The 23,566-nt window shown below is 40.2% G+C and overlaps 1 protein-coding gene across 7 annotated transcripts in view; it reads right to left on the bottom strand.

Moving 5' to 3' along the window:
• PRDM2 (PR/SET domain 2) overlaps positions 1–23,566 on the bottom strand; it is a 130,401-nt gene that overhangs the window by 61,000 nt on the left and 45,835 nt on the right. For 5 of the 7 annotated variants that reach the window (XM_036999610.2, XM_036999607.2, XM_073233230.1 and 2 more), the window contains 2 exons: positions 11,718–11,870; positions 5,810–5,936 (listed from right to left, as the gene is read on the bottom strand). In XM_036999610.2, coding sequence (XP_036855505.1) covers positions 5,810–5,936; positions 11,718–11,870 — 280 coding nt within the window. Of the gene's footprint in view, positions 1–5,809; positions 5,937–11,717; positions 11,871–23,566 lie in introns of those variants that run through there. The other 2 variants (XM_073233231.1, XM_017661644.3) reach the window with 2 other exon arrangements.

The following is a 23,566-nucleotide window of genomic DNA, read 5'->3' as shown; positions in this document are numbered from 1 at the left end:
TCAGGAACCCAAAAGGTTCTGGGCCCACTGGCCATCATTCTGAGGCACCGCAGCCGGGCCTCCACCTTTCAGCTTGGCTAAGGAGCCTCACACAGAGCTGTCTGGGTCAGGCAAGGTCAGGACATCAAAATCCACTGCAGCCTACCTGTTCTCTGCTTTTATTAAATGCATTACCTAATTTTAACTTTAAATGGAACCAGTGTTGTCATTTCTACTGCTGCTGCCCACTGCCTGGAGGAGTGAACAAAAAGCAGCACATTACGTAGAGGAAAAGACATGGAAAATCTGCGTTCAAGTTCTGACTGACACTCATTGGCGAAGCTATACAACTTTAGTAAGTGTCCACTTCCTCACTGGGAGCTTGCACAAATCATGGGGACGGTTTGCACACCACAGGAGAGGGCAAACAGGAATGCCATGGCATGCCCCACACCGCTCAAGGCCCCTAGCTGTCCAGTGTAGCACTCACTGTCCACACTCAACCCACGAGGCTCCGGGTCTCCAGCCAGGCCTTCTGCTACACTGGTTTTCCTCCCACTGTCTGGCGGTGTCCTGTAACCTCCCACCTACCTCCCTTTGAGTTCTCTCCCCAACTCACATGTCGCCCTTTCGTCCCTCCCTCCTCAATATCCTTCTCAGGAGACCTTCTCAGTGTGCTTCTCTCCCCGAGGGCTCCTGCCAACCCCTGCCTATCCTGGACCTCAAATACATGCCACCTAGAAACACTGAGGAAGCCTGACCAGCACTGGGCTGCGATAATAAGGATGATTAGGTCCTCCCTGGATGTTTTACTCATCGCTCTCACCTTCCCTACCAATCCAGCCAATAAGGGCAGTGCCCGGTAAAAAAGGGGGCCACATGTCCATTTGTAAAACTGAGACTCATGATGCAAAACATTCATGTGAGTTTTTTGGTAGCCCACTGAAAATAATGCAGCACCCCAGCAATAAGCTTCCCAAATCGCTAAACATCCAATTTGGTTCCTCTTCCTCAAAGTCTCAGCCCCTAGAACTTGGCGGGACCCACCTGTGTCATTCATGTGTCAGAGCCTCCTTTTAAAAGGCCACCTCTGGCTACCCATCCACTGCCACTTCTTACCTTACCCCACCTCCTCCCCCAACACACTTTGTTAACATTATAAAACTTGTCTTGTTTATCTGTGGGCAGTCAGCCCCTCACTCCTCAGAATGCAAATTTTCTGAAAGTGGGGACCTTGGTCATTTTAGTTCTCTGCTGTAACTTCAGCACCTAGAAGAGTGACACAGACACAGAAAATACTTGTGAAATAATGGGGTGGGGGGACATCCACACATTAACAACTGTCTCTGGCCTGCTGACAGTCCCCCCCAAGGCTTCCCTGGGTGTGTCCTCCCTGCTCCTTCCGTCTAGGTTCTGAAATGCCGCCCCCACCCCCGCCATCCTTTCTAAACAGATTCCCAGCCATCCCAGCCCAGAACTCCCTTTCCCTTCTCTCAACTTAAAGTCCTCATGCCTATACAATAAGTTTAACACTTTCTTTGTTGTTTTGTTTGGTTTCTTTCTTTCTTTTTTTTTTTTTTAAACTGCCTCAGACCAAGCTATTTTGCATGCAGATCTCTAACCTCTCTAAATTGACTCCAAGTTCCTACAGGCTCTGTCACCTTTGGAGAAGAATCTGAAATACGTGCAACTTCAAAATATTTGCGTGTTCTTCACAATACCAAGGTTTTATTTTAATGATTTTTGATTGTACAGACAGATAAAACATTTCCTATTCAGGCTCCTTCTATATTCAACTGTTCTGTGGTAAGTGACTGAAAGTCACCTAGATAAATACTATAAACTAGTTGAGGCTACAGGTTTTAAAAAGCATTATCTGAACCTGTTAAGTAACCTTAAGGAACTGTGCTCTTCATAGTTCATTACTGGCTTTGTTATAACTTTCTATCTTCTTTATGTCCAGCTATCAGCTATGAACTACTTGCTGCTATAAATAATTCCTTTTTCTAATTTCCTCCTTCTAACTTGCTGTGAACAGGATAGTCAATAAGGTTAGAAGTAGGACTAAAATAAGGATGCACTAACACAGAGTGAGGTGCTGCTACGGGAAGGGAAACAGGAAGGACCCACTGCTTATTTTGAGCTTACGGTGCTCCATAAATACCGACTGATGAAAGGAGCCACAAACTCAATCGTTCCTCTGTGAGACCCATGTAAGTAACTGTCAGTCACATTCTGCCAGGGGCACTCATAATACGACAGACCCACACCTGCACAGACATGTTCCTTTTTATTATCTCGTTTGCTCTTGGCAGCAACCCTGTGAGGCTGGATAGCACAAGGGCCATTCCATGCTACGACACCCATTTGAAAGCTATGGAAACTGTGCTCCAGAAAGGTGACACGATTTGCCCAGCCACACAACTGGTAAAAACCCAGGGGTCCCATGTTTTTCATTCCTTCCACTACCCGGTTGTTTCTGTAGGATAAAAGAACTTCAGGTAAGGCTCTGAAGTACCCAAGAGAGAGCAGGGCAACAATACAGTTATATTCCACATTTTCAAAAAACATTTGCTAACAGTCTCTGTTTATTGCTAACAAACAAATTCAATCTCTCATTTCTCAAAGTAATAAATTGGGGACAGAAATCAAGAAAATGGTATATACTTCTAAATTTGGCCTTTCTATGTCACTTCACAAATTACAATAACCTGAAACACCCAACACTAAAAATTCTCCCTTCCTCTCTCCTTGAAAAGTCTAATCTACCCATCCAAGGTCCTTCTCATGTTCAGTCTAATTACAGGGGATACTCAGACATTTAAGAAGTTAGGTTGAATTACAATGCTGATAATCCAAAATCCTAGTTGGAAATGCCTAATGTATGTACACCTCTGGCCCATGGCAAAAGAGCATGCTCTCTGGTCAGAAACAATATGAACTGTGTTCTCACAGCACTGTGTTCTTTTCCTTCATTACAGGTTTCTGTGAGTCTTTGTTTGCCAATCAACGAATATTTATTGAGGGCCTCTTCCATGCCAACCATCTAGGTGCTGATCAGCAACTTACTGTTTTAATTTAATGTTTGTCTCCCCCACTGGACTACAGGCGCCATGAGAAGAGTTATTGCTGCTTTGCAGCTCACCACTATGTGTTACAACCTAGGAGAGTGCCTGGCACATGACAGGGACTTAACAAACATGAGTTGGATGAATGAATAAGAGACAGAGAAAGAGACAGAGAGGGAGAGAGACGGGGCCACTTTGTATGTAAAGGAATCAGGGCTTTTCACTGCCCAGAACACGCCTCATGATCCTCAAGCAATCTGATGAACTCTGAAAGGCACCGCATGCCACGCACAGCTGTAGGCACAGCAGCTGTCATACAAAGGAGCTGAGCCCCAGAACTATGAAGAATTCATCCCTTTGTCTTTCTCTGCCTGCCTCCAAACCAAAATGAAGTTGGGTCCACTGTCAAGCTACCTGTCAGCCACATGTCTTCAACATCTGGCTTTCAGAAATACTCAGTTAACATTACTATTGAATGAAATCTATGTTGATTTTCTCTCTGACATCACTGCCTGAAAAGATATTTAAATATCTGAGGGCACACATAAGACCTAAATAGAACTAAGTTAATATAAAAAGTTCTCCATTTCAGGTCTTTGTAAGGTAAGCTATAAATTAGCTTTCAGAGTATTTAATTTAAAAACAAAAAAGGTTTGTGACTTATTAAACTTTCCAAACTTAAGGTCATAAAGAGCAAACAAAACTCTACCAGTAAACTGTTCAAAACAGACTGCTGAGTTCCAAGCCAGAGCTCCATGCAAGTATTTTAAACCTAAGATCCAGTGGGTTATAAGCTGCCCAAAGTAGTTATAAAAGTAATAGGATAATAAGAAATATGTACTACTTAGCAGTATTAAGACCCAGCAGTGTGGACAGGTATAAAAATGAAGATTTGTAAGTTCATGTATCAGTAATAAACCAAAAAGTCTATTTTCAATTTTTTTCTCTGCCCAACTGAATACAAAAATTAAAGGGTAAATTAAAAAAAGAAAAGCAAAATTAATGAAATGCGCACGGAAGTATGCTGAAAAGAGAAAAGCCTTGAAGCGAAGTTACAATAAGCTGTCAATGTACTTAAGATTTATGAGTTGGTTATGGTTAGTGGCACAGTAAAGATTTCCCCTTCCCCCCAAACTCCAGCCTTTGCAAATCACGACTTACCGACTTACCTGGAAAGGCTGGTGGCATTACTTACAAACAAAATGAACACTAAATAAAAGGAACAAGTTGAATATTTATATAAAGAGTTTGCAAACAATTATGCACCACCCATAACCAACAAAATCCTAATACTCAGTTAAAATCGTAAGCCAAAAAAAAAAAAAAAACAACACGTAGGAATTTTCTAAACCGTGATCATCTGGTTCAGGATCAAAGGATCATTTAATGACCAAAACAGCAAAAAAATTCACATTCAATAAAGAGAAAACATACATTTAGTAAAAGGCTGACTAACCCTCCCTTGGATGAGTTTATTGTACTTGCATTGCACTGTGAAATACAAAGATATAATGGAAAAATCAGAACAGACTTCCTGCCTACATTTTAAAATGTGATTTTTACGTTTTTACAAAATAAAATTTACATTATCATTTTATTTACAGTTTGACTTCCACAACCCACTTCACAATGCTCTGAGTAAAGGACAAACTCGTATTTCGGACGACTCCAAAAACTTACTTAAGACTAGGGCAGACCAAAAAAAAAGGGATTTATGTTGGTAAAAAACTACCATACTGTGCCTTGGCATATATTCAAACTGGGCTCTATGAAAGATTCACGAATTCACATTAAAATTCTCTATTAAAAAAAAATTCCAACATGTCAGAATGCCAGTGGGAATAAGCTATATACTACCAAACTGATTTTCTCAGCTAGAAATGAACCCCTCCCGTTTTTAAGGGTAACTACGCTTTACCTTTTGTTTGAAAACATTTAACTACTGGAGTTAAGTCAGAAGTGACACAAACACCACACACTTCAAATTCCATTTTGCTAATTGGCCTAATTTTGAGAAGATCTGCTGCGCTAAGACCTTCGCCCACCCTGCAGAGTGTTGCAACCGTGTGCGGCCCGCCTGGCCTGAGTGGACTGCACTGGAGTGGGGCGGCCGTGCCCGGCCCGAGTGGGGGATGGGGGTGGGGCGGGACAGGAGTGGAGCGGTCCTGCGCGGCCCGGCCCGGCCGTGCCCGACCCGAGTGCAGCAGAGCGGCAGGGCTCGCCCGGCCCAGGTGGAGCCGCAGGCCCGCCCGACCAGGGTGCAGTGGAGCAGCCCGGCCCGCCCCGCCGGCCCCTCTGCCTCGAGAGGGACAAGCGCACCGCCGCGGAGCGCTCGGCCCTTCTTCCCCGCGGCCCCGGGTGGACACGAGGCCGCCGAATCTGCGGACCTGGACATGTCAGTCTAGGTACACATTTCATGACGCGGCGGCTGGCGAACTGCACAAAAAGCTAAGAATACACCGGCGGGCACGGCTCCGAGGGCGGCCGCGGCTCGCACCCGCAGGTCCGGCCGCTCCGAGGTCGGAGAGCGCGGTGACAGGCGGCCCGGCCGGCCCGCTTGCCCACGCCGCGCACTTTTCCGCCCGGCTCCTCGGCCCAACTTAGGAGCCCAAGCGCGGCGGCCGGAGCCGTGATTCAGCAGGGGCCGGGGGCCCGAGGCTGGGGCCGGTCCGGAGAAGGTCACGAGAGCCGCGGCGCCGTCCGAGCCCGGCCCCGGCCCGGCCGGGCGGCGTCTGGGGCGCCGGGGCGGCGGCGGCTCCTACCTTTCCTGCTTTTCGGGGAGCTCCGCTTGCTCCGGGCGCTGGCTCGCTCTTCCTCAATCGCAGCTGCTATCTCGGGGTTGTCTTCCCCATTGTACCAGACCAGGAGCTCCTCGCCCGGCGCGATTGGCTGCGGGGAGAGAAGAGACAGGCGCCGGGCCAATCAGAGCGGCGGTTGTTGGTAGGGCGGGGCCGGCGAGCGGAGGCCAGCCCGGCAGGAAGGGCTCCTCCACCCCGGGCCCGGTGCCGCGAGACGGGCAGCGCGGGCAGGGACCCTCTGCTGGAGGGAGGACCTCGCTCCCGGCCGTCCGGCCGTCGGGGGCCACACCGGCGGACGTCGATATCTGACAGGAGCGAACGCTTTAAACGCAAACTACCATATGCTACCGACTCTTTCTGTTCAAAGCCTCACGACTACCCACGCGGAAGGAGAACTAAAAACACGGAACCATTTTGCCCACGAAAGCTGAGTTGATGAGAAATGGAAATATGTAAAAGTACCAGGCACTTTGGAAAGTGGAAAGCTAATGCTGATTACCAGCGCACGTTTCAGATTCCAAGGGCAAGTTAAGCATAAGGAAGACGTGTACGCCAGTGCACGTTCCTAAACGCGCCGCTAACTCGAGCACAGAAATGCCAACGGAGGCGGCGGTGCGGAGGACGCGAGCGTCCTGGCGGGATTCTCTCTGCACGGCCACCAGCCCGCCCCGGGCCGCGCGGAGAGAGGCCACCGCCTTGCCACTGTACCAGACATATGTCACAGGTCAACTTTTTCACTTAGAAGGAAGTGCCTAACATACCTCACATGTATTATGCTCCTAAAACATTAATTCTTAACAGCCATGTGAGTACTGAGGGTTTATACCACCATCACACTGTTAACACCTAGAACAAGACCCTTAAGAAAAAAAACACTGAGTTGTAAATAGTACTCTCCTAAATGGAAACTAAGGAAATGACAACTGGTTTCTCTTACAGTGACTCATCTGTTCAAAAGTTCCAAGAGTACCCGCACAAGCACAGTTCTTCCTAAAACATGAAAGAGGGACAAGAAAGGAAAGCTCTTCCTTAAGTAGATCCCAACCAATGAAAAATAAATAATGGAATCAGAAAACCATCAGTTGGCAATCATCGCAGTAATAATTGGTTTGTCAATAGATGCTGAAACTACTAGGTGAAAGTTTGAGGAGTAAATGGAATACTTGCAGAGTCTCAAAATATCCCCCAATAAAACATTTACCAATTACAAAGGGAAAACAGTGTCTTTATAATGAGGCCAATGCACATCATGTGCCTCCTGTTAAGATGCAGAAAAAAAACAGTGCATCAGTCCTGGAGATTTCTGCCCAAAATAAATACAATTTAATCATAATGAAACCTAAGAGAAGTCCAAACCGTGGGACATTCTACAAAAAAATTGACCAGTTCTGTCAAAACTGAAAGGTTATAAAACCCAAAGACTGAGGTATTGTCCAAACTAAGATTGATGAGACATTACATCTGAAAGCAGCTGAGTTTTCTTCTCCTACAAGGACATGACTAGAACAAGTGACAAAATTTGAATAGGTATACGTGTACAAATCAGCTCATAAAATCCCAGGGCAGTGTTAGCTTCCTCGTTTTGAGCATTGCACTATGGTTATGGAAGAGAATGCCCTGAATTCCATCTAAGATGTCAGTTTAGAAGCAGCATAGTCCTCACTTCAACATACCTTTTAATCTAGATAAAGCCCTTGAAAGTAAATATTATTTTGTTTCATTCTCTGCAGAACTCACTGTTTATATAGTCCAAATTTTAAAATATTCTAAATTCTTTAAAAGAACAAGCCACTGTTTCCTTTCTCCCCCAAAGATGGCTAAAACTTGCCATTTTCTTATCTTTAAACCCATGTATCATTTCCCTTCTGGAATCAGTTGCCCTTAAACCAAAAATACCAACCTAATATGTAAGATTTTAATGAGTTAAAATAGCCATTACAGATGTCTTTTGGCACTCTGATGAGCTAACCTGTTTCTGTTGAAGGAATATGCTTTTTTTTAATTAAGTAAATGATTTCTAATTCCATGTGTGTAGTTTGCTTTTCTATTTTTTGTTATAATCACATTTATGAAATGGTGGTATGATATTTGAAATTATTAGGTTTTCATAAATATGTAGTCCTAAATAAAATCAAAATTACAAAAAAAAAAAACATGGAAAAGAGTGAGGAAAATGTATTCCCAATTTATTCTAACCCTAACAGCATAACCAGGACCCTAGCTAGAAGACACCACGGGCTGTGTTCAAGAGCCCTCCCAGATGCAGAGCTTAAGTGTCCGGGTACATTCCTCTACAATCTTCTGCAGGGTACTGATGTATCAGCGACGGAGTGAAGTTAAATATCAGCACAAGCTCTTTACTTATTAGGAAGGTATACTTTTGTCAGTGCAAAACACACAATATAAAAAAACATACCAGAACCAGTTTTTACTCAAATCTAATATAAAATTTTTAAATGGCTAATGAGCTGGTAAACTGCCAGACTAAGAGCAACCTGATTCGTTAGCTATAAAACCACCTGCAAAACTGCTAGTAACAGATGATTATTACCCTACTGAGCTATATACTTTCCAACTTCAAATAAACAGCTACACAAATAACAGACCTTTATGAAGAGGAAAATAATATATCTTTTTAAATCAATGATTGTTTGCTTCTGTGTGGTACTGTTTATCTTCTGTACTGCTTAGCACATTTAAGATTTTTTAAGTCAACTTTCAGAAGAAAAGAAAAATTATGTCCTTGAACACAGGAAATATAAACCCACGTTTTAAAAAATGAGTCAAAAAGCCCCAACAACCTCTTTTTTATATATTGTATTTTGATGTTTAACAAAAAATAACAACAAACTTTAAGCTCTTCCAACTTTTCCTTTGGTTTCTGACAGGCTTACAGAACCCAGCACACTTTCTTCTCTAAATATGAGTAAATATAAACTTGAAAATTTTACCAGACCAATTAGGAAGAGGCAAGGGTTCCAACAAATATTCCTGACACCAGGTCAAAATAAGAGAAAAACTCCAGAATTATTATAACACACAAAGTATATCCACACTTGCCCATCTACAATCTATTCCCCAGCATGATCTTTTAAAAATCACAAAAGAGCCTCAACTCTCAAATGGGTACACTGCATATATACTAAAACTCCCACTTCTCCCTACAGACCACTGGGCATCACCTGACCTGGCCCCTGCCCATCTCCCCAGCCTCATCTACCACTCTCTCCTTGCTCCAGTCATAATGGCCTCTATTTCTTTAAAATATATATATATATATATTATCCCCACTTCAAGGCCTTTGCGTCTACCCAGACCTGCCTTTCTGGACTGCTCTTCCCACGGAGCTCTTTTGCATGGCTGGCCCCTTCCCATGCACGTGGGGGTTGGTATGTTCTCGTTTTCCCTGACCCACCCAGGGCTGATGCAGCCCTCCCCATACCTAGTCACTCTCTACCACATTTTTTGGTCTTCAAAGCACTTATCACTATCTGAAATTGTTCTGTTTACTTATTCTCTTGTTATCTGCCTCCTACCATATAAACTGGAGGCTCCATGAGACAGATACCTTGTCTGTTCTGTTCACTACTATAGAAGAACACGTGGTACACAGTACACTGTCAACAAATATCTGTCGAACTAATGAAGAGATGAGTAAACGGAGAGCAGGCTAACAGTTAACTTTCAGGAATTTAAAATAGTTTTTAATCATATTACAAACAAAGCCAATGTGGAAATTTCCCAATTATCTTGGTGATAGTTGAGAAGGTGATACACAGCCCAGAAGAACATCACATGAAATTTATTTACAAAACCTAATATACAGGAAGCTTAATCTAATAGAGTATATAGTTACATAATCCCTCGTAAGGAATCTGAAAGGTCTTGTGCATACTTGAGCAAGCATCAAAGGTCAGGATGGGGTGCCTGCAAAGATTAGAACTACATTACTTTGGACAAAGACAGGTAAAAATAATAGTAGTAGTATATAGCTAGGTAAAACTGTCTACATAGGTTAGACTAGGAACTGCTTAGAGAACCTTACACCTATTAGTTTGTTTAATCATTAGAACAGCTCAATATATTAATTTTATTATCCCATTTTTTACGAATGAGAAAATTAAAACAAAGAGAGTTTACGTAAATTCTCATGGTCATACATCCAGAAGCCAAAATTTGCTCAACAAAGCATCTGCTCCAGAGTCCCAACTCCTAATTACAACACAATACTGTCTCACCAAAAAAAGCTATCATTTATTTAGCACTTACCAAGTGCTAGAGCTCCCTCCCTAACTGTCATGGTAACCCTATGAAGTCAGCACTAGAATAATCTGTATCATCTTACAAACAAGGGAACTGAGGAACAGAAAGATGACTTGCCTAAATCTGCACTGCTCATAAAGTCGCAGTGGCTTGTCATGAGTCACACAGCAAGCCAGGATTTAATTCAACAGTCTGGCTTCAGAGTCTATACTCTCCCAAACACTGTTTCTCAATGTTTCTCAGATTTGCTATCAGAGATGAGCATACTTTAACCTGCAGTCTAATGAAGGAACTGCAAAGTGTCCTAATATCTCCCTGGGCTTGCTCTTCTTTCATTGCCCCATTCTCATCTCCACCAGGATTCCTGCCTCACTGATCCAACCATATACAGTTCTCATGTTAAACAAATTTGAGGAACATAGCGAATTCTTGAACCAAATTTTGAATCCAATTTCAAACTCACATAACAAAATCTACAGTAATACCTATCAGAAAAGCATACTATTATAATTCAGCAGAAAGGAAATGGGAAAGAAGTTTTAAATGAGAATTTAACTATTCTCACACACAAATATTTCCTATGGGGACTACAAGCAAGGACATGGGTAAAAATGAGGTAAAGGGCAGTTCAACTGGCTACAGATGACAGGAAAACTACAGCAAAGGAAAATTAAACAGCATGTGTTACTTAAATTTCCAAAAGTCCTAATGCTGCTGCACTGGCAAAATTCCGCATTCTGCAAAACTGACCAACATCTTAAATACTTACTCATTAAGTACTTTCACTTCCATGGAGATATTTTTCATGGACTGTCCCTCAATCTTTGACACTATTTAATGGAACTAAGTGAACAAAGAGAAATTTGCCTGACAGTGATTTTAGCAAACATCTATTCCAAAAAGGAACAATCACCTATCTTTAGAGCCTCAAGACTCCACCTTAGAGAACATTTCCAAGCACTGTGAGTACAAATCTGCCTTCTGGGGGAACATGAAAATGAGGCAGACACAAGCTTGCTTATTGCAGAAATGCAGCGGCACTCAACACTTCCTAACACTAATTTATCTGAACGTACTCAGCCACCTCTGACCTCACTACAAACTCTAACAAATGACTTTCCTCTTCTTTTCATCTCAGCGATCAGTGTCTCCAAATTAAAATTTGGCGGAAATAAGACACGTTAATTTTTATTCTAGGGAAAAGGGAAGTTAATCCAAAGATACTTCACACTTAAGCCTAAGAATGTGTTTTCAGTTAACCCAGAACCGCCACACCTATTGATAGTTTCTTAAGCTGGTTAAACCTGCCAGTCAAACAGTTTCTATGGCATTTGTGCTGTAGGAGAAGGGAAGTAACTGCCACACACTTAACTCATCAGTATCTACAAAGATGCAGTGTGTAATTACTTAACACGATCTTCATGCTTTAGTGCCCATACACACATGAGACAATAGCAACCGTGTATTTAAAACAGAACTTTACAAGTGTTGATGAACCACTTTCAAATATAATCCTTTCAAGGGCTGCAAAGTTGTTATTTTCAGGCACAAAGCATTTGCAAAAAAGCATGCAGAGTAACTAACAGCAGACTAACTCCGATGCTCTTACCTTTAAAGTTTTATAGTAAATGGCCCTGTTGATTTCCAGCGGAAATAAATTTTGCTCTTCACCTGAGCAAGCCCAATTCACATATCGCAGCCAGTTCCCCTTCTCTGGATCAGTGGCATCAATGCACATCCAACCCAAGTTCGGGTAATACACCTTTGGAGGGAAAAAGTACCTTTGTTAAGATAGCAGCATCTTAAAAATGTTTCCACTTTCAAATTTTAAGATAATTATTTTTCATTGTATGCATGTATTCTGTAAGGTATGTCACAGAAACAAAATAAATAAGCAACAGAGAAAAGAAAAATGAAAGATGAAAACTGAGATCCAAAACTGTATAATCCTCATTAGTTATTTTTCTATTTGAACTTGTCTGAATAATTTTTTTCTCCTAAATTTAAAACAGCTATAGTAAACACGCTCAATGAACTTCAAATGCTTCGCAAATACACAGACAAGTGACAATTCTACTTCCTAAAGTACAACTCGGGGAAAGTAAGCTAGCAGTGGTATTACTACCCCGCACACAAATCCCCTGGGCTTTCTGGGTTGTTCTACAGGTGCAGGGCAGGGCCCAGCCCCACTGGGCTACACAATTCAGCAGGTCCCTTTACTGCAAAACCGACCAGAACTCCAGTCAGTGATCATGCCGTGTGAACCTCTACGTGTGTGACGGGGTATGATGCTTTTGCAAACTCTGCTGACTTCTCTATCCAGAGGATCTTTCAGGACTAAGGTGCTATGGAACACACGCTGGGAAATATCAGCATCCTACAAAAAACCCAACCCCTCTCTCAGGAGTCAGAGCAAATCTACTCTGGCAAGTCCTCAGGAAGTTTCACCAGGTGCTTCCAGCACTTTTCATTCCTTCATTTTAAAGAATATCTATTGAGCAACTATTTTTCACTTTACCTTTGCATACCCCCAAACTAGGTTGTAAAACATTTGATTTAGCACTGATACAGAACTGCATAATCGATTGGTAACAGACCTGTCGAAAACAAAGCAAAAGAAATAAGTCTTTTACTTTCTCTTTAGGAAGAAAGGAATCTCATCAATGCTTCCATTTCTTCCCTATACATACACAGTCGAGACTCCCTGCCCTTCATTTCTTTAGCCCCCAACCATATTCGATACTCTGCTTTACTGCAGCTTTCCTTCTGGAACAAAGTGCCACTCTCCACTCTTCCGGACAGACCTGAGTCTCCAAGCCTTTGACTGCCAGGAGGCAGTGCCCACCTCACTGGGTACTAACCACACTTTCTTCCTGTTGCGAGTTAGATGACAGGCAATATGGTACATGCTTTCTGTATGATCTCATTTAACCTTATGCAGCAGCAGGTTCATTACCATCTTTTTTTAATATTGAGGGAACCGGGGATCAATAGTTTTCTTTCCCCAAATCACCCACTTAATTAGTAATAACGATGGCTTTAAAACTGATCCTCCTGACCCCCACAATACTTACCAGTGCCTTCCTTTATCATGCTAGTTAAAATTACAAATCCTCTCTTCCCATCAACATCCCCGGTCATCCCCCCACTCAATTCATCTTTCTTCAGAGCACTTACACTCTGTTCAAGTATGAGATCACCTTCTTTCTGATTTTACTAGTGATTATCTCTCCACACTGGAATGCTAGCTCCATGAGAAGACATTTGAGCCTTTTCATTCACTGCAGTACCTCTGATACGTTGGCCTGCCTGTCACAGAGTAGGCTCTCAATAAATGACTATGGAATGAATGCAAGGACATTTGTTTTACGTGAATGGTGAACTGCCATCATTGAATGGGAACCTCCTATGTGACAGATACAATGCTCTGTAGTTTTATTATTATTTATTTATTTATTAAATATCATTGATATACAATCTTATGTTTGTTTCAAATACACAACAGTGGTTCGACGTTTATGCATATTGTATTAAGTCCTTACCGCTTCCAGTGCAATCACTGTCCATCAATGTAGTAAGATGTTACAGAATCATTAACTGTATTCTCCATGCTGTACTACCGTCCCCAAGACCAACCTATATCATGACTGCAAATTACTGTGCCCCTTAATCCCCTTCCCGCCCTGCCCCCCAACTCCTCCCCTTTGGTAACCACTAGTCCCTTCCAGGTGTCTATGAGTCTACCTGCAGTTGCTTTATTTAATCATCATTAAAGGCAAAATTTTCACTATTCTCTAAGTACTCCCATTGAGTTTATTCAAAAACTGACTGTTTGCTGAAACACCTATCTGCACCATTCTGAAGAGAGGTTACCCATGTCACATAGAGTCCTCATTGTCACACTCACCCTTGGCTCATATACACACACATGCACACACTCTCCCATCTTAAAAACAAGGACAAACAACATCCCCCAAATGGTATGTTATACAGAGACAGCATCAAATACAAAATTTCAAGTTAAGCTTTATACATCAAAATAACATAAGCTGCTTTAAGAGATATTTTTGTCATGTTTGCCAGCATGATAAAATAAGGAAAGTGAAATAGTTGGCCCTTCCACATTGTTGGCCTATATATTAGTTACTTTTTACTAACGTAGGGATTAAGTCTTGCTTAGTTTATCACAGAGGATGGCAGAGGCCCATTCACTCCCTACACACATACTGGCAGAGCTACAGACATCAATGGGCCAAATGGGATGGAGCTGGAAACCCCACAGTTAAAGGAGACAGCTGGGCAGAGGCAGCAAGAGCCTATCCACCAAGCTGAGATAACAATGAGACCAGAACCATGGGTTTAGACAGAGGAGGGTGAAGGCCTTGGGGGGTGGGGGTGGGGGTGGGGGTGGGGGAACAAAGCAAGATAATCCAGGTGCTGCTTTTCTTCTTCCAGCCCTAAATAAATGATTTGCAACCTGGGCAATGTAGCAAGCAAGCCCAAAACAAGTAGTAAAAACAGGAAGGATTCCATCTTGAAAATAAAATTGCATTTTAAAACCCAATTAGTTAAAAAGTAAGTTTCTTAACATACTCTTTAACAGACAGTAACTCAGCCCACCTTTGGAGGAAAGCAGGCAGTCTTAGTAATATGCTCCCAGACCGGGAAGCTGCTATCCTGGGAGGAAATCAGAGCAGTAAAATTCTTGTAAATAACCAGGAAGCCTAATAAGAAACTTCATGTCTCTTCAAAGATAAATATTTTGGGACCACTTAGCAGGTGTACATCCCTAGCCCTTTGTCTCTCAACTGCCTATAAAACCCGTAGACAATGCACCACCCCGGGACTCTCTTATACCCTCCTGGCCTGAGCCAGGAGCTCTGTCCTCTAGCTTTATCTCTAAACAAAAGTCTCGGCCCTGCTCTCCTACCTGGAGTGTTTGCGAAGTTCATTCTTCAACTCTGCAAATAAGAAGGCCGGCGTTTACAAGACTGCTTTGGCAGAATTCCCAGGCTCCAGGGCCAATACACAATTTGCAGTAAGGTGTTTCACTTAAGTGAATTCTTTATGTGGAACTCATTTTGTTTCAAAAGGAACTAAGGCATCTGCTAAGTCAATTCCTCCACCCCAGCCAGGTGGAGGAATACTTAAATACTTAGTTTTATAGAAAAAGATAAACACTCCAATTTTTTAAAATGTGCAAAAGCACATTAATTCACAAAGGAATATATGTAGTCAAAATCTTGTGGGGGAAAGAAAATTTAACTTACCAACTAATAACTTCAAACTAGGTAATTTTCACTTATCAAACTGGTAAAACTTGTTTTTTAACAGGAAAAAAAACAAGATTAGAAAGCAGACATTCTCCAGATGAAGCTGATCAGAAGAGAAACTGATGCATTTTTTGGGTGAAATTTAACAGTATTTGACCAAAAAAACCCAAAAAACTTTAAAATGTTCACACTTTAATCAGCATACATGCTTGTAGGAATTTACTCTCATGTGATAACTGGATAATCATACCAAGATGTATGCACAAGGTATTCATAGCAGTATGGCTTACTACACACAGTTTCCAACTCACTACCCAATGGAAAACACTACAGGTTAGCTCACTAAAACAATCCACCCATACAGCAGACTGCTAAACCAACACTAAAAAGTTCTATTGTGTAAACACTTAATTGGCTATGTGGAAACTTCTATTTTGTTATATTTCTGTATTCCTTAAGAATTTTTCTAATAAATACATTATTTCTATAATTAGAAGAAAACAAGGATAACAAGAAACTATGGAAACATATCAGTACAAAAGATAACCACAGAACCCAGAAAGAGGGCTAACTGAAATGGAGATCACCAATCTTCTTAATAAGGATTTCAAAACAAAAGTCATAAACATGCTCATGGATTTAAGGAAAAGTATTCAAGATCTCAGAGAGGACTTCAACAAAGAGATAGAAGACCTTAAAAGAAGCCACTCAGAGCTGAAGAATACAGTATCTGAAATGAAACATATAATGCAGTGACTTAAGAGTAGATGAGTGCAGGTAGAGGAGACAGTAAATGAGATGGAAATTAGGGAAAAGGAAAACAAAGAAGCTGAGGAATAGACAGAAAAAAGGATCTCTAGGAATGAAAGAATGATAAGAAAGCTATGTGACCAATCCAAATGAAACAATGTTTGCATAATAGTGATACTAAAAGAAGAAGAGAAAGACAAAGGGACAGAAAATCTCTTTAAAGAAACAGTTGTTGAAAACTGAAGGAAATGGACACTCAGGTCATGAAAACCCCTATCTGCACCATACCTAACAAAAGGAACCCCAGGAAGACACCACTAAGACATATAATAATTAAAATGGCAAAGATTAAGGACAAGGAGAGAGTGTTGAAAGCAGCCAGAGAGAAAAAAGATTAATTTATAAAGGAAATCCCATCAGGCTATGAGCAGAATTCTCAGCAGAAATTCTACAGGCCAGAAGGTAGTTGCATGATATATGTACTGAAACAGGACCTCCAACCAAGAATCCTCTATGTGGCAAGATTATCATTTAAATTTGAAGCAGGTATTAATGAACACTATCCAGATAAATAAAAGTTAAAGGAATTCATCATCACTAAGCCAGCCTTACAGGATATGTTAAAGGGACTGCTGTAGTGACCCTAAAGTTAAATAGCTTTCACTAGTGAAAATAAATCCACAGTGAAGGTAGTAGACCAACTAATTACCAAGCAAGTACAAAATTAAAACAAAACAAAAGCAGCAAAATCAGCTATACACAGAATTAGTCAAAGGATACATAAAAAGGGCAGATTATGACATCTAATATGAAAAATGTGGAGGAGGAAGAAGGAAAATAAGAAAGTACCTTTATATTGTGTTTGAAATAGAGTAATCAGAAATTTAAAACATTACTATATAGTAAGGAAATTATCCTTTAACCTTTGGTAACCACAAAACTAAAGCCTACAGTAAATACACACAAACATACATACATACATACATAAATAAAGAAATTCAATTACAAAACTAAAGAACACCATCAATAACAAGAGTATCAGAGAGGAAGAAAGGAACAAAGAGGAGCTATAAAAAAACAGCCAGAAAAACAATTAAAATGGCAGTAAGTACATATCTATCAATAATAATCTTACATGTAAATGGACTGGGTGCACCAATCAAAAGACACAGAGTGGCAGAATGGATACAGAAACAAGATCCATCTATACGCTGCCTACAAGAGACTCATTTCATACCCAAAGAAATACACAGACTAAAAAATGGAAGGAAAAAGATATTCCATGCAAATAATAGGGGACAAAACAGGATTAGCAGTACTTGTATCAGATTAAATTGATTGCAAAACAAAGAAAGTAACAAAAGACAAAGAAGGACATTACATAATGATAAAGGGATCCATCCAACAAGAGGATATAAACATTATAAATATCTATGCACCCCACATAAGAGCACCTAAATATGTAAAACAAATACTAACAGAATTCAAGGGGGAGACAGATTGCAACACATTCATTTTAGGAGACTTTAACACACCTCTCACATAAATAGACCAACCAGACAGAAAATAAATAAGGAAACAGAGGGCACTGAACAGTACATTAGATCAAATGGACTTAACAGATATGTACAGAACACTTCAACCCCAAAGCAGCAACATACACATTTTTCTCAAGTATACATGGAACATGCTCTAGAATAGATCACATAATAGCCACAGGAAGAGCCTCAATAAATTAAAAAAGACTGAAATTATAAAAGCACCTTCTCAATTTGGGGATCAACAGAGGTGAGGCTCAGAACCTCACCCCCCCTGCTTTGAGAGAAATCTTCTGCATCCGTGGATGTTTTGCTGCCCTTGTCTAGCTTGGATTAATACTTAGTCCATAGGCACACACCTGATCATCTGATCATCTACATTTGCCCTCTTACAGCACTAAACTATGTTTTCTACCTTTATCTTGCATCTACCTACCACTTCAGCATTTTATTAAAAATAAAAATAATAATAATAATAAAGGGAGAAATGTGGGATCAACATTTAAATCAAGTACAAAAATCAAACGAATATTCATATTTGACCTGATTGTTTATAGGTCATAATGCGTGATCAAAACCGAAAGTTTCTGTGATGAATGCCCTTGTACTGTTCACCATGTAAGAATTTATTCACTATGTAAGAATTCGTTCACCATGTAAGAACTTGTTCGTTATGCTTCAGAAGATTGGAGACTGACGAGAATTAGGCATGAGATGGATTAATGATTGTACATTGAGCATTGACCCCCCTATACTGAATTTTATTGTTGTTAACAACCATTTGATCAATAAATATGAGAGATGCCCTCTCAAAAAAAAAAAAAATCTTCACACAAAGGAAAAAAAAAAAAAAAGAATCCCATTGTCGGGGGGGGGGGGGACTTGGTGAAGGGGGGGAGTCTAGTAACTATAATGTTCTTCATGTAATTGTAGATTAATGATAATAAAATGAAAAAAAAAAAGCACCTTCTCAGAGACCACAGTGATATGAAACTATAAATTACACAAAGAAAACAAAAAGCCTATAAAGACATGGAGACTAAACAATATGCTTCTAAATAATCAATGGATCAGTGAACAAATTTAAACAAATACAGCAATACATGGAGACAAATGAAAACAAAAACACAACAGCCCAAAATCTGTGGGAGGTGGCAAAGGAAATTCTACGAGAAAAGTACATAGCAATACAGGCCTACCTCAAGAAACAAGAACAATCCCAAATAAACAGTCTAAAATCACAATTAAAGAAACTAAAAAAAGAACAAATGAAGCCCAAAGCAGTAGAATGAGAGATATAATAAAGATCAGAGCAAAAATATAAGACACTCATGAGAGAAATTAAGACACCAAAAAATGGAAATCTATCCTGTGATCATGGATAGGATGAATTAATATTGTCAAAATGGGCATCCTGCCTAAAGCAATCTACAGATTCAATGCAATCCCTACCAAAATACCAACAGCATTCTTCAATGAACTAGAGCAAATAGTTATAAAATTCATATGGAAACACAAAAGACCCAGAATAGCCAAAGTAATCCTGAGAAGGAAGAATAAAGCTGGGGGGATTATGCTCCCCGACTTCAAGCTCTACTACAAAGCTACAGTAATCAAAACAATTTGGTACTGGCAAAAGAACAGACCCATAGATCAATGGAACAGAACAGAGAGCCCAGATATAAACCACATATATATGGTTAATTAATATATGATAAAGAAGCCATGAATACACAATGGGGAAAAGACAGCCTCTTCAACAACTGGTGATGGGAAAACTCGACAGCTACATGTAAAAGAATAAAACTGGGTTATCGTCTAACTCCATACACAAAAGTAAACTCGAAATGGATCAAAGACCTGAATGCAAATCATGAAACCATAAAACTCTTAGAAGAAAACATAGGCAAAAATCTCTTGAATATAAACATGAACAACTTACTTCTGAACACATCCCCTTGGGCAAGGGAAACAAAATAAAAAAAAGTGGAACTACTTCAAACTAAAAAGTTTCTGTAAGGACACCATCAACAGAACAGAAAGGCAGCCTACAGTAAGGGTGAATATATTTGTAAATGATTTATTTAATAAAAGGTTAACATATAAAATATATAAAGAACTTACAAGCCTCGACACCCAAAAAACAAATAACCCAATTAAAAAATGGGCAGAGGACCTGAACAGGCACTTATCCAAATTAGAAATACAAATGGCCAACAGGCACATGAGAAGATGCTCCACATAACTAATCATCAGGGAAATGCAAATTAAAACCACAATGAGATATCACCTCACACCAGTTAGAATGGCAACCATCCAAAGGGTAAGAAACAACAAATGCTGGCAATGATGTGGAGAAACACAAACCCTCCTACACTGTTGGTGGAAATGTAAATTGGCACAACTGCTGTGGAAAGCAGTATGGAGGTTCCTCAAAACTGTAAAAATAGAAATACCATTTGACCTGGTCATTCCACTCTTGGAATTTACCCAAAGAAAACAAAATCCCTGATTTGAAAAGATATATGCACCCCTATGTTTATCATCAACACTATTTGCAATAGCAAAGATATGGAAGCAACCTAAGTGTCTATCAGTAAATGAATAAAGAAGATTTGGTAGATACACAATGGAATATTATGCAACCATAAAAAGAAAAGAAATCCTACCATTTGCAATAACATGGATGGATGGAGCTAGAGGGTATTATGCTCAGTGAAATAAGTGAGGTGAAGAAAGACAAATACCAAATGATTTCACTTAGTTTTGGAATACAGAAACAAAGCAAATGAGAAGAAACAAAACAGCAGTAGACTCAGACACTGAGAAGTGACTAGTGGTTACTAAGGGGGAGGGGCTAGGACAGGGGAGGAGGGGGATAAAGAGGCACAGTAATTCACAATCACAATATATGTTGATTTCAGGGACCATTGAACCACTGCCATGTACATTTGAAACAAACATAAGATTGTATATTAACGATACTTTAATAAAAAAAGTCACAATACACTGATGATTGTATAAAGCCATTTATAGAAAGTATGACTTAGGTACCATTTTTGTTTTAAACATACGAAAACACGAAGAAAAAAGAATCTGAGCTAAACACATTTAATTGTTAATAACGGTTTTCTCTGAGAAGTGGAGTTATCCATAATTTTAATTTGCTCCCTGCTCATCTGAATTTCTACCTGTTCTCCACTAATTTAGTATAATCTCTAAGTAAAAAAGGTTAGGTGGGAGGGGAGGGCAAGTCTTTGGCAAAAAATCCTAAGCCTGAATGAAGGTAGCAAAGGTCTGCTGAATGCCAAGCTGAAACATGCCTCCTCTCATCAGCATCATCACACATACACATTTTTCTTTAAAGTATGTAGCTTTCTCATGTGTATGAAGAATCTCAACTTATAATTAGAAACTGGGATGAAAATGTATTTCTGTACAATTCGTACTATTTTAGGTGGTCAAACCTTGGTTACTAATCTGAATTAATTTCAGTGATTAACACATAGAAACTAATCTTTAAAAAGGTGGCAGGATTTTGCTTAATGTAACTACAAAGTACTAGACTGCCAAAACACAATCAGGCTAGAGTGGTAGAAAGACCATGGAGAACCAACTAAAATCCCTTCCTTTCGGACAAAAGGAATGCAAAGCCAGGTAGAACTGCCCAAGCTCAAATTCAACAGATGATATGTAACAACTCAATTTCCAAGCCTTTACAATGACCAAGTAATACTCAGCTGATTTGATCCCAAGAAGAAATATTTCCAAATAATTATTTTCCTGATCCAATCTAGAAAATAGTCCCTTTTAATAAAGCAAGGGTACCTCATTATGTATTATAAGACAATTTTTACACATTAATCTTCAAATGGAAATTCCCTGTTTTGAGAGAAAGAACTGAAGAAAGGGAAGCTCCTTTGGCCAACCACTGGACTAGATGCTTTATGTGTTATTTTACTTAACCCTTACAAGAACCCTATGAAATACTATTTAGCCCCTTTTAAAAATGAAGACCTTAGGTTGTTAGAGTACTGAAGTCCATAAAAGTCAGAGCCAGGATTTAAAACTGATTTTTTTCATTTACTCATCCATTCTATTTCTCCTCTTTCCAAATCCCTTCTCTCATCCTTAACTTTCCCCAGGTTATCCAGGCCTGACCTCCCTTTTGGCCTCTACTATCAGAGACTGGGTATTAACTCTTTGTCAAACAGAACATAATTTTCATACCACCCAACTTCCATTCAATTTAATCCAGAAGCTTTGAAATAGTCATAAAGTAAACTAAACTTAAAATTTAGAACACACTCCAATTTAAAAACACCTTCAAAATTAAATCCCCATAACATACAGGGAAAGGTTTGTAAAAAACAAACCAAACTGTTAAACATACCTAACTCACAGGTTGGGGGTGAGGGTTTTAACTTATATCCTTATCATTTACCTGTTATACTATATACGCATTAATTCAAATTTGTGAATTTTTAAAAACTCTCATTCAATTAATGTAACCATTCCATCATTCAAATCCTCGGCTGTTTGCCTGTGAGGTCCTTGCCCACTCTCAAGGTACAGTACCCGAGTTACTTTGACAGAAATCCTTCCCAGGGACTTCAATACAGGACAGTGAAGACGCCTCCTCCCTTCTGTACCTATCAGCTCTCATGCAGAGTTAAATCTTCATTCAGCCAGATCAGCCCACAAAGGTAGAGCCGCCAATAACAGAGCCATTCCACCGGCTGGTTCTCTGCATTCCCTCCAACTGCACATGACCTAGAGCTTGAACACATTCGTGACAAGAGACAGAATCTCTCCAAGGTCCAAGCTCCACTGCAGTGGCTCTAGTTTGCCAAACTGCCAGGGGCTCTTCTTCATCTTTATTTCTATGGGGATCTAGCTTGTTAAATTGCCAACACTATGATCTACACACTTTCCCACCTGCTCCTGGAAGACAGACAGCATCTAATTAAATGGCCACTTGTTTAAGACAACAAATGGAGTAAAGGGGAACGGGGCTCACAGCTTCACTGGCCACCTGCACAGCACACCTCCAGTGCATTTCCGTAAATAACGACTCAGTGAGCTGTCAGAAGTCCATCCCAGGATCTCCCCCAGAACAATACTCTAGTTTCTTTGGCTTAAAATACAGCCCATACTCACTAACATTAGAAGAGAAAGAGATTCTCAGAAAAACTGAAGACTGGTCATCTTTGCAAAAATACTCAAATACCAAAAGAAATGTTTTTATCCTCTAAATGATCATTCAAGTGTTTTTCTTTGATGTTCAGGTTCAACTGGTATTTAGTGAGCCGGAGGCAGAGCCAGAGGCATCTGTATCAACTAACTTCAAATACATCATCTCATTTGTAGCCAAAAAAATCTATGAGGAGCTTGTTTTCTCATTTAAAAGTGAGGAGAAAAAAAGAATGACCTCATTTTTGTGTAAGAGCATTGCAGTGAAAAGACTTAATAAAAGTGTTACCTTCGTAAGTTATAAAGCATTTCATTAACACTGCTACCTAGAAACTACTATACCTTCTTGGTATGTTCACATTCCAGTTGTTCTAAGTTACAAAACTAGATACCTGGAAGACTTGGTAGGGATCGTACAACTCCAGTCCACAGAAATAACTTGCCAGAGAGGCTAGAGACAAAATGGATTTTCAGTATCAATCATATCACTCCTCAGATTGCTTTAGATAATCTGGGGCTTCTTTTAAGAGCTATTCAAATGCATCACTGGATCTGAAATATTCTGAAGATTTTAGAATAGAGGAAATAGAAGAGAATCTAATAGGCAATGGCACTTTACTATAAAAAGCCAACTAGTACGCAATTCTAACATACGAGTTTTAAAAATTATCAGCTGGGCCTCTCAAGCCTGCAAAGCCCAGTAC

The sequence above is a fragment of the Manis javanica genome, chromosome 4 (genome assembly GCF_040802235.1).
Source record: "Manis javanica isolate MJ-LG chromosome 4, MJ_LKY, whole genome shotgun sequence".
Taxonomy (NCBI): domain Eukaryota; kingdom Metazoa; phylum Chordata; class Mammalia; order Pholidota; family Manidae; genus Manis; species Manis javanica.
Note: the sequence above shows the minus strand (reverse complement) of the source record. Positions and strands in the feature narration are given on the sequence as shown.